Source organism: Varroa destructor, unplaced genomic scaffold (assembly GCF_002443255.2).
Source record: "Varroa destructor unplaced genomic scaffold, Vdes_3.0 BEIS01000001.1, whole genome shotgun sequence".
NCBI lineage: Eukaryota > Metazoa > Arthropoda > Arachnida > Mesostigmata > Varroidae > Varroa > Varroa destructor.
Genome location: NW_019211454.1, coordinates 1,900,716 through 1,911,951, shown reverse-complemented (window position 1 = coordinate 1,911,951; position 11,236 = coordinate 1,900,716). Strand labels below are relative to the sequence as shown.

The window sequence follows — 11,236 nt, the reverse complement described above, 5'->3', positions numbered from 1 at the left end:
GCGTTTTGAGCAGTCAGCGGTGCGAAGGGGCACACGACAAGTAATTTGTCTGTTTTTACTTTTTTTTGACAAACTTGCGGTAAGTAAACAAGACAGCCCAGTGGGCTAATATAAAGGTATGTTATAAAAAAAGGTATATATAAGTTATAAAAGCAGTAACCAGCTGTAACCAGTAAACGTGAACGATCATGACCAAAACATAAAAATACGAACAAATTTTGAGAAAATATACATACCAAGTAATTTTCTTTTGATTGCCTTTCAACGCCTTCAAATAGTTCATCTAAGAAGACCTAGTCTAATAATAATAATAATAATGATGATGATATATTTCCTAGACGTTTGATAACGGCACTACATCATGTTAGACTCCTTCACAAACTAACGAAACGATATATTCGCTTCATAACTTTTCGTATGAGGTTATGGAAGCCCTTATGTGATTCAGCCGATTTATTGCTGAAATGGTAAAGCGTTCTTGGTATGAGCAAAGCATGCTTCTTGGTCACCACAACAATAGTGAGGATATTTCTCTATTTACAGAAATCTCGATCTCACTGTTTACATTGCTTTCAGTTAATGAACCATACACAAAAAAGGAAATAGTCCGTAAAGGTTCATTTTAGGACCTCACTTATGCACATACGGTTGCTAGGTCCTATGCTTCCAAACACGACCGCAAATGCTTATATAAATAAATTATACCAATCCATTTAGCAACATACACAAGAAATAGACAGACGCCGATACCATTTGCAATGCCATTTCATAGGTTTGTAGAACTCCACTTGAATACGGCATGGCTTACCACGGTTAGACCCTCTAATTGGTGCAGGCCTTTGATGCTATACGGAAGAGGTGATTCCGACGATTTGTTCACGCAGTGAGAATAGCTGAAAATGTTAGGCAAACCCCATCCATTGTTGAATAGTAAAATAGGCATAGGTAAGTTATGCGAAAGATATCTGTAGCAGTATCTAAGTGTTTCGAGGTGCTCGAACAATTATAAGTAGGCCAATCTGATTTACGTTCGAAAATTCAGTCTGGCATGGGCTGCTCTTGAAGTACGAAACAAATCCTGAAAGGTTCAACTGAAATTGGTAGAAATTTTTATTGAAATTGGTAAAACGTTTAATTAAAATCCAGCATGTGTGAACATATACGCAAAAGAGTGTTAGCAAATAATTCACGAAAAATCTACAACATTTGCAATTTCGGAATATGGCACGCCTTCTGGAACTCTAGTCATTTATGTCTGTAATGATTTTCACAGGCAGTTCGAGCAACAAAACTGATGAGAGAAAATATGTTTCTTTTTTGAGACCTCGGCTTGCGCTAATTGAACTCAAATTTAGCGCCACCAAATTCCCAGTCGCCTCAGGTAAACAAACACAAAGGTTACGGTGGCGACAATGTTTTCCTCTAAAAACGTCTGCAATCCCAACGTCTTTTTTGTGTCGACCATTTTTGCAGCGAGTTGCGTTGCTAGGTTTGTAATTCAAAATCCATTTAAATCATCTGAATTTAAACAAAATGTGTTGTTAAGTTGTGCTTGAGTGCTTCATAAAGCATCATCGAATTGATTGTGAGCTAATTTTTGATCAGGAAGTTTTATAAAAAGGGCGTTTTTCAAACCATCGGACACTACCGGTTTGTTGCACGGGGTTGCACACATTATGTTGCAGTGGTCATTCGAATATGAGACCGAAAATTCACTAAGATCAGATGTGAACGTGGCCTAATATAATATTTGCGTTTATCATCTCTGTGAGTATACTACCTAAATAACTTTCTGTGATTTCTGACATTGGTACTTACGATGCGATAATTTGTTTTATAGAACCGCCAAGATGCTTATGCCCAAGAAGAACACGATCGCCATCTACGATCGCCTGTTTCAGGTAACGAAGGTCGATAGTACTTATGTGCCAATCGTCTTTTGTACATAATAAGAATTCGTGTCGTCCCCTCCGAAGACCTTGAAGAGCTAAATTTAAATTTGGTATTATAGATTTATCGTTTTTAAAAACTAAATATGATCGTCTAACGTGATTAGCAAGGATATTTAAGATTTCGATCATCAATGTTAGGCAAATGTCCGAATCTTTTAAACTAGCGTTGTCTGTAACAGCGCCTAGATAGCATGTGTTCTATTAGGAAATTTGTTGCTGACATTTTCGTTATAAGAAGCCATGATTTCCAAAAATATATTTCGTACACTTATTTGCATGTACTTAACATGAAGGCCATAGCAACTGCTAGAGAGTAGCCACTGCGTTAAAACAGACTGGAGCTAACCCACGAGTTCAGTATCAGTAGACTGACCTTGGCGTCAAATGCTCCCACAGAAAAATGGTTATTCGGTGGATTGTTCGGCTTTTTTTTAGCTGAAGGATCGTTATATATTTCCGACATGCTTCCAAGACGAAAAATGTAGAAATAGCTCAGCCATAGTGGCCTGCATAGGTTTGCTGAATGCGATAGCTGAGTGATTCCGCCATATCTTGAATGCAAAAAAAACTTAATTTTTTAATCATCTTTTTAAGGATGGCGTGATGGTTGCTGAAAAGGACTTCCAGCTTCAGTCGCACCCCGAACTTGAAGGAGTGCCGAATCTGCAAGTCATCAAGGCCTGTCAATCATTGAAATCTCGTAACTATGTTACCGAGCAATTTGCGTGGCGCCATTACTACTGGTATTTAACGAACGAGGGTACTGTATTCTTACGGGACTACTTACATATCCCGTCGGAGTGTGTGCCGGCAACTCTCTTGAAGAAGGTCAAGGCTGAGGATACCGGATCTCGTCGTTCTGCTGGCCCCCGTACTACTGAGGGCAAAGATGAGCGTGATGCATATCGACATGCCCCTCAGACGGACGAGAAGAAGGATGTTGGGGCCGGAGAGGGCGAATTCCAGTTCCGTGGTGGATTCGGCCGTGGTAAAACCGCGCAGTAAATGACTTCAACCGTTGATGTATGGCCGTAGTAATTGTCGTGCTGTGAAATGCTGAAATAAAAGTATGTCACAACCTTTTCAAGGTGTGGCGTAAAAAAGTATTTTTCAATTTTGTGTGTTACAGAATATAGTATAGACGCAACGCTAGCCGTGGATAACGAGATCAGTCTGAGTGTTGTGGCAATAATAGAACCTTAAATTTAGCATGATCTAACTACGACTGAAGGAAGCAACATTCATTAGCAGAATTGATCCAAATTCCTCCTTTTTTTCAGAAACTAAACTTCCGCTGATCGCAAATGTATAAAGTTGACTCTTTTAAATATATTTTTGGATTTTAAATTTTGAATAAACCAAAACCGAGTAAACTTAAAACATTCCTAAACTATTTAATAAACATGAAAATCTTACGTGAGACAGTAATTTTTAGTGTAAATATTCTTCATTTAAAAGCGGGTACCGGTCTACGGATATACTAACTAACATTTCAATTATCGATTGGGAATTTGTTGCGAATGCAAGACGACAAACGTATAAACTTACCACCGTCTTTATTGATAAAAAATTGCAAAATAGGAATAGAAAGCCAGGTTTCGACTTTTCTCGACAAAGTTTTGTCTCTGAATTAATATTGTTCTGAAGTTGTTAGTTAAGATTGGGTGATGGAAACAGGTAAACAGTAAAGTATTAAAAAACTCAGATATCCGTTTCAATGGTCGATCCAAGGGCTTATGCAAACTGTACATGATAATTAAATACATTTATAGTGACACCTACTCGTAACGAATTTATGCGCAAAGCAATAACAAAGGGATTCAGACATCGGTAAATGTTGGGATTTTATTTTTCTCTATTAATTGCTACTTTCCGATTTGCTAAATTACATGCAAAAAATATATATATATATATTTTTTTTTGTATTTTACATGTAATTTAGCAAGTATATATATATATATATATATAATGTAATTTTGCAATTATATATATTATCATACACATCTTATTCAATCTTTGAATGCGTATGTTAGCTTAGATACACGTGTAAAAAATAATAGATCTCCATGAAACGATAATCATTGTACACTGCAAATGTTCATCTTTGTCCTTTGTCCTACTGTATCTTTGTTTCTTTCTCTTAGAAATTGCAATAAAAATTGCTTAACATCATGTTGAAGTGTGAGACGAAAAAACAGTGCATATGTGCAGCAATGTCCGATATCGGTGCCTTATGGAACCATATTAACAAAGATATTGAAAAAGAATTAAAAACACTAATGCTAATTACAGGTGTATTTTGTTAAACAATGAAGATGCATAGCAAAAAAAAATAACTGTATACGTGAGGTTCTTATTTTGTGTATAAGAATTATTGGACACTCTGGACACTACTATCCCAGAAAAAAATTATAGTTAGATAACTCGTCTATGTATTGCTGTATGCGCCGCCTAGACAGCAGACGTTTCGCATTTAAAATAACACCCTCTTCTAATCGAAGTCAATATTGACCAAGGCACTCGGGATATGATCGCATTTGGTTTCAGTTATTATTGAATCGCTCTCACAGAACTACAGGTACCATTCACTTACGTTTTAAGAAGTTGTGTACAACACAGATATTATATAATACATTGTTATGCTCAGTATTCTTCATGTTCAGATATGTTCAGATATTTTATTGGATTCGTAGAGAACTCATTCTAAAGATTAGTAAATTGTATTTCTTGTTGCTTATCGTCCCTTCCGTTGTTTTTAACGTGCGGAAAACTTAACTACATTAGCAGGGGGTACAAGCAGAATGATCTTGACACAAAACTACTATAATTTACTTTACACTTTAAATTTGTTCCTCCAGCGTACGTAAATCACTTATCTAAACCAATTTTTCTTAGTGACTTGGTTATTCAGAAACACGCACTGCGTTCATTCGATGTTACTTTAATATCTCGAATGTTTGTCATCTACTGTATATTATAAATTCTCATCTTTTGCCGTTGTAGCCGTGAGTTTTATATATAACAACTAATAAAGTATAACGTATATAGTTCTTTATATATCTAATTGCGACCCATATTCCTTCTACGGGAACATATTATATATAGGGTTATCTGAAATAAGTGCCAAATACTAAGACGGGCCAATGCGCTCTTCTCTTCCTAGTATCCTCGCAATCACATAGAGATATTAAATACACTATTAATTAAATATCTTTCCCAAAAAGGGTTACAACCTCTTTAAAGATTTTTATGTCGGCTGGCTGTTCAGTCAAGTAGCACCTGCTGACATTCTGTATGGCTTTGGCGATCAATAAAGTGGCTTTACCAGGTGGCATGTATGCTTTTGAGAGCGTCGTGGGCCCTCGCTGAGATGTTGAGTGGAACATGAACTTCACGGAGTGTATCCTTTTCAATAAAACTCAGCCCAGCCAGACCAAGGTAAGTGTGGTGAGGGTCTGGAGCGCTAGCATCGTATTTTCCTAATCCACCCGTAATGGGGTTCTGCGCGCTGAGCAGGAAGTCGCGATTCAGTGTGGCAGATGAATGCTGGAAAGCTTTCAAGATGCGTAGTGTCCCTATAAAGAGAAAAGACTCCAGTTATATCACAGTAATACAGTTAGATTTTCAACTATGAAATTGCAAGCTTAATAGGCTTAGACTAACAACTAACAAATATGCAACAGCTCACATTTGTAACACCGTTCATAGCGGTTGGACAACAATCCGACGCTCGAAATTTTGTTACGCTGAGCAGGATTGGCTTTATGTTATTTTTCAACCACTGTCTCAAATATTTACCTCCAATCCAGAATGAATAGCATGTATCCTCGACTTTATTTGGCCGCCCATTGAAGCCTTTTTTATCTTGCCTGTAACGAGAGCAACCATCTCTACATTCCTATCAAGTTTTTTTCATTTAATTTTCCTGTTTAATTAATAATAATATTTAACAATAATAACGATAATGAAACAGGATAATTAATTAATTATCCTGTTTCGTTATCGTAGAGGGGAAGCGCGATTAACTGCAATCGCTCCATAAAACGGTTCACACAGCGCTCAGTTAAACACATAAGTATATATTTTGCCTACCTGAACAGGCACCATTGCACAAGTTGGTTCTGTCTATCTCCAATAGCATCCAATCGGTCTAGAAGAGCTAAAGAGGCAATCGCGCAATACGTGGAACCACCGTGCGCTTCACACCCAGGTACACATGCTACCCCACCTTCATAGGTGAAACAGTCTAGGATAAAGTGGACACAAGCATCTATGTTGATCGTTGAAAAATCGTTCAGCATATATGCGACGCACACTGCACAGTAAACAAACCTGTGAAAAAAACTTCGTTTTTTAATAATTTGTGAATCCTGAATCTCCGCCACTAGGTAAAATATCTTATTACTTATATCTGATTGTGAAGATAAACTTCATTCTACATAAAGTACTGCATATCTTCACTGCTGCTTCAGTACTGAGTATAATACGTAGAATGTAATATAGGGAAGACGTTCACTCAACGAGCTCACGCTTTCAATCGCTAAGCCCATTAACAGTTTACTTTCATAACTTTAGCGTTTTTTTTTTATATATAAATAAACATTTTGGAAAAAACACGTTTTCGTATTCCCAATAATAGAATATCCAGATATTTAGAAATTTTCAAACATACAACAAGTATAAACGAGATATTCAGACACCAGTGTCTATAGATTGATGCAACGGGCTTTATATAACAGAACATAAAGTTGCATCTCCTTTTCGAATAGAAGACACTTCTAAAAAACGTTTAAGAAAAGGAAAATCAGTAATCAGTTGCAAAGATCCTTAAGCGAAGGAAAATCAAAGCCGTTTCCAGTATAGTTTGTTATTTTATACAGAATGCATCCTTCTTTTAAGAAACAAAAAACAGAATTGAAGTCAAGTATTATATCTACAGCTACAACTTGAACTGGTGATAATACGGTAGGTTATAATGTACGTCATAGTCGCTGATATATGCTCGCTAGAATTATCCTGCTTTTTAACGTATGTTGCAAGTAGTCCTTACCACCTCATAAAAGATCAGTATTAAGCCATAAACGAGTAGAGGACGCTGAACAGAAGTCAGTATTAAACCATTAAGCATTGTATTATACAGTATAATAGTAAAGTAGAATAATTGTTGTGTGAGTCGCGAGCATCACCAAATGAAGTAAGACTTACCTCATATCAATCTCGCCATCCAACCATTGCGAAGCGAAGCTCCCATCTTCTAACTGCAGCTTATTGAGACCCTTCAGAATTTCAGCCCGTTTCACCCTTGACAAATCATCTCCCAAAGTCACCAATGATGCTAGTGCTGTATAGGTTAAGCCTAACGATGGAATGTCCAACCAGCATTGTTGCTGCAAGAGAAACATAACGAGAGTGCACTGATATTAATTGTGATTTTTCAGGAATTTTAGTCTCCAAAAATTGATTGTTAAAAATACTCGTCTTATCTGCAATTCAACACATAATTTGAAAATACTTGAAATTATTTTATGCTTTCCTTAGTGCCGTATTTTCGATGCGGTTTCTTTTGTTTTTTGAAGCAGCAGTAGCATTTTCAAAGAGATAAACTAAATCCTGTAAACAAGTTCCCCATTTAATTCGGTACAATAGCTGCTTAATGAGTAAAATGAATGAATTTCAAATAAACCTCGTTTGCGTCACGTCCGATAATAAATCCGCCGAGAAACCCTCCTATTGATTCCTCCTCGTCGACATATTGCATGGAGTAGAGCCAGTTGATAAGGGTCGACCGATCTTCGGGAAGATCGTCTAGTAGGTCGAGCCCTGCAAAGACATTACACGAATACTTATAAGTATCTTGTATTCGCCTTGATTCGTTACTAGACCCTGTTTTTACGGAGCAGTACGAAAACTGATATTTCATAATTTCATCCTCTAGATTCCACATAACCCGTCATGAGCTATTTCGGTCAGAGGCCAGTCTCCAAATACAGTTTTATATTATTACCAAGTTTCTATTCGTCGACAGATGTTAGCTTATTAAATGCTTTCACATGGAGGGAGCTGATAAGTTTCAGAATCTTTTAGATGGTTTTCAGCTGTTTCTTTAGATGTCTAAAGTAAGGTAAAATATGAAAAAATGGGATGCTACTGCAGATTGATACAACAAGTATATTAGATTGTATAATAGAAACAATTACAATGAAAACATGAAATGGATTACAGTACAGGTGTCGTTAGGTAATTTCAGTTCTATCATAACTGCAGCCGAAAACAATCATCAAGAGATAGCCGTCAGCATTTAAAGCTGTTGTGACGGATACAGATCATGTGGAGTAGCAGTAATCCAGGAAACAAGTTTTGTAACTAACGTTATCTTTTTCGGGCTTTTATACAAATTTAACCTTATAACTTTATTTATTGCTTATCATGGATGTTAGTTTTGTCAAATGCATAATATGAGCGCGTAGTCAGCGATCTTGTAACAAAGTGTCATTTGCGCAGTAATTTTCTTAACTTAAGCTAGTGATATTCAATCCAGTACATAATGCTATTAGTCTCTTCGATAACTGTAGCATTTCTGTTGTAAAATATATTAATCAATAAACTAACACTGCATACTTTATGCATTCTTAGAATCTATTATAATTTAAGAAATTGAAACACACGTATTTATGTTACGCATATTTATATTACGAAGTGGATAAAATGGAGTGGCATAATTCAGAAGAAAAATTTTCGTAGTTAAGTGTCTTTAGGTCATGTCATGTCTTGTAATGGCCACTTTTAGGCTGCTTTCTGGTTTTCCACACACGAATAGCCTTCGATACTACTACCAGCTGATAGTGTAGTATTGAGAGGGTAATCTTCGACGAACTTTGTCACGCACGTCCAGTGGCTTACCGCAAATAGAAAAGAATGCTATTAGGGGTTGCTTGTCCATATAGCTGGCGGCTGAAGTTGGTAGAGCAGTTAACCAACGGTTGAAAAATCTAACATGCCGTTTTCGTAGTATTTCCATAATGCTCTGGTTCTGGACAACCACTTTGTATAGCTGGTCAACTTTTGTCGGAGATATTCACTAGCCGTAATCAAGAGCTACCATCATCATCGGGCAACAATACTGTCGTCGGCAACCAAACTTAGGCGCCCCTGTTCTCTCCGCCTTGTAACGAAACGATCTCCTTTCATTGTTTTGTTGTCGTTTTGTCCGGGCAGTAGCTGAAATCTAGCTCTCCTACGCGGCTGCTTTGATTTTCAGGCGCGAATAGCTTCAGTACAGGCGGCCAGCAATGATTGCTGTCAATAGAATGTGCAGTTTCCTATAAAGCTTGCGCAGGCAATGATTGTGTTGTCGGCGGGTCGACCTCTCAAAATTAGTAGCTATGAACCTACAAATTAAACCTGTACTCGGGCTGCTAGCATTGTCCTTACCACAAAGTCGTACAAAAAAAGAAGGTGCACACTTAAAAAACATCCAGGAAAGAACCCTAGTACCCTATAACAAGTGTAAAGGCAATTACTTCAGTGATATAAAAATGGGTAGATTACGCATTATTATTGTTGGGCGAAATTGTGCTATAGTTTTAATTTATAACATTCTCACCATTAATTGGTTGTGAGTAGCAATAATAGTCTAATACAAACACTTTCAGGCGTTTAAAAAACCAACAAACAAAAGTGTGGTTCATGGACAAATAAGGTTAGGCAGTGATCAACGCATGTGCTTGCCGAAGTTGACCATTGGAATTTAATTATGATATAGTCAATTAATTAAGAGAAAGCGGATTTTAACAAAACAAAAAAAATAGAACAAAACTGGACTATGATGGTTTAGTGTCGGTTTTGATTGAACTTTAAGCTTATAGTACCAGACGACTATTCATATCTTCTAACTTTAAAAAAAATTTGTGCAAAAGTTGGTAATTTGACCCCTAAAAGTCAACCACCAATCAGGTTATTAAGCTATCTTAACATACACGTGGTCGTAATGATTCATTGAAATAATAATAATAATATCCACTTGAAATACCTTGTATCAACGGCTTGCAGGATGACCTCTTCCGTTCTAAACTAACGCACCGACAAACCGTCTACCTTGGTGTCTGAGGTCCTTGAAGTAAACTCGACGGATTCAGCGTGAAGGGAGACACTATTACCTACAAGTTACGGATTACTTATGCTACCAGTCAATAATACCTAATGACTCCTATGATATCCAGCTGATCATATCGACTTTAGTACATGTGTCATATAAACTGGCTAATGAAATCCTCGCAACTGTATGTATTTCTTCCTCTATCCCCAGGAGTTCTAAATCATTCCCAGTTTTATGTCCAATATTATCGTTAAGCAGCTGGCTGTCAGCACTAGCAAATATGTCTCTCCCAATTTGTAAGTACATAAATAACCGAATTGGAGGTATAAAGCTTGATAAAAAAAGATCTAATACGATTTTTTAGAAAATGAACTAAAACAACATAAACCGAAAAAATAACGAAAAGATAACGAACAGACCTTCTATAACTTATGTTTACCGTTTTTTTCATGTTTTTTTAATGCGAAAAAAATATTATCAAATTTTGTCTTCTCGTATGTTCTGATAATTTTTATGGTTTCTACCCTTTTAATTTCCCTTGTTCTCAATAGTTTTTCAGAAATCGATTTTAAGTAATTCATTTCTAAATTTCTTAAATATAGAAATTAACTTCCCATAATATTTAATTTTTTTTTAAATGTGGAAATCGTCGATTTTGACATTTGAATCGCCAAACCCAAAGTCATGTTTCGTTATTCAGACAAAGCGATGACACATGCTTGAAAGTTTAAAGATAGAACCCTTTTTGTATCTATAACAAGGTGAAAGCCATCCGCAAAAGCAAAGCAGTTTGCAGGACCATGAAAACTTGCTTAATAACGCAGTTTATATGTAGACCTTGGTTAATGTTTGTTGTGTTGCAGAATACTAAAATACAATCATTAGTTTATAGGTCTCTTTAGTGGATCCTACATAAGAGCTTAATGCTTACCGCGGACTGCAAAAAACGAGATCAGAGGCTTCTTGTCCAAAAATAATTCGCTCCCTAATGGCAGATGTGACAAAAATTTCTTTAAGAACAAGCTATGTTTTGTACAATGGAACTTCATTTTAGTTCTCGTAGCTTAACGTATCGTAGAAAACAGCTGCCTGAGTGGTCACAGACCCAAGATTAACCAACGTGTGGACACTGTTGATCACCTCAACCAAAGAACTAACGACATCCATAAGTTTGTTTTTGTTAAATACA

At 36.6% G+C, this 11,236-nt stretch overlaps 2 protein-coding genes across 7 annotated transcripts; one reads left to right on the top strand and one right to left on the bottom strand.

The window, feature by feature from the left end:
* The first annotated feature begins 19 nt into the window (after nucleotides 1–19).
* Nucleotides 20–3,058, top strand: RpS10b (Ribosomal protein S10b). Of its 4 annotated transcripts, none has more exons than XM_022809987.2 (3): nucleotides 20–79; nucleotides 1,841–1,901; nucleotides 2,547–3,058. In XM_022809987.2, exons 2-3 carry the CDS (start codon nucleotides 1,851–1,853, stop codon nucleotides 2,955–2,957), a joined length of 462 nt encoding a protein of 153 aa, XP_022665722.1. In that variant the 5' UTR covers nucleotides 20–79; nucleotides 1,841–1,850; the 3' UTR covers nucleotides 2,958–3,058. The 4 variants fall into 4 exon arrangements, with proteins under 4 accessions (XP_022665722.1, XP_022665703.1, XP_022665711.1 ...); XM_022809968.2 differs by lacking the exon at nucleotides 20–79 and adding an exon at nucleotides 1,396–1,489; XM_022809976.2 differs by lacking the exon at nucleotides 20–79 and adding an exon at nucleotides 1,456–1,585.
* A 431-nt stretch (nucleotides 3,059–3,489) lies between these two features.
* betaggt-I (geranylgeranyl transferase type-1 subunit beta) lies at nucleotides 3,490–11,215 on the bottom strand. Of its 3 annotated transcripts, none has more exons than XM_022809954.2 (6): nucleotides 10,979–11,215; nucleotides 7,636–7,772; nucleotides 7,158–7,339; nucleotides 6,045–6,284; nucleotides 5,751–5,821; nucleotides 3,490–5,527 (listed from the first exon to the last, which is right to left on the bottom strand). In XM_022809954.2, exons 1-6 carry the CDS (start codon nucleotides 11,094–11,096, stop codon nucleotides 5,274–5,276), a joined length of 1,002 nt encoding a protein of 333 aa, XP_022665689.1. In that variant the 5' UTR covers nucleotides 11,097–11,215; the 3' UTR covers nucleotides 3,490–5,273. The 3 variants fall into 3 exon arrangements, with proteins under 3 accessions (XP_022665689.1, XP_086847439.1, XP_022665679.1); XM_086991313.1 differs by lacking the exon at nucleotides 10,979–11,215 and adding an exon at nucleotides 9,982–10,108; XM_022809944.2 differs by lacking the exon at nucleotides 10,979–11,215 and adding an exon at nucleotides 8,853–9,144.
* Nucleotides 11,216–11,236: the final 21 nt, after the last annotated feature.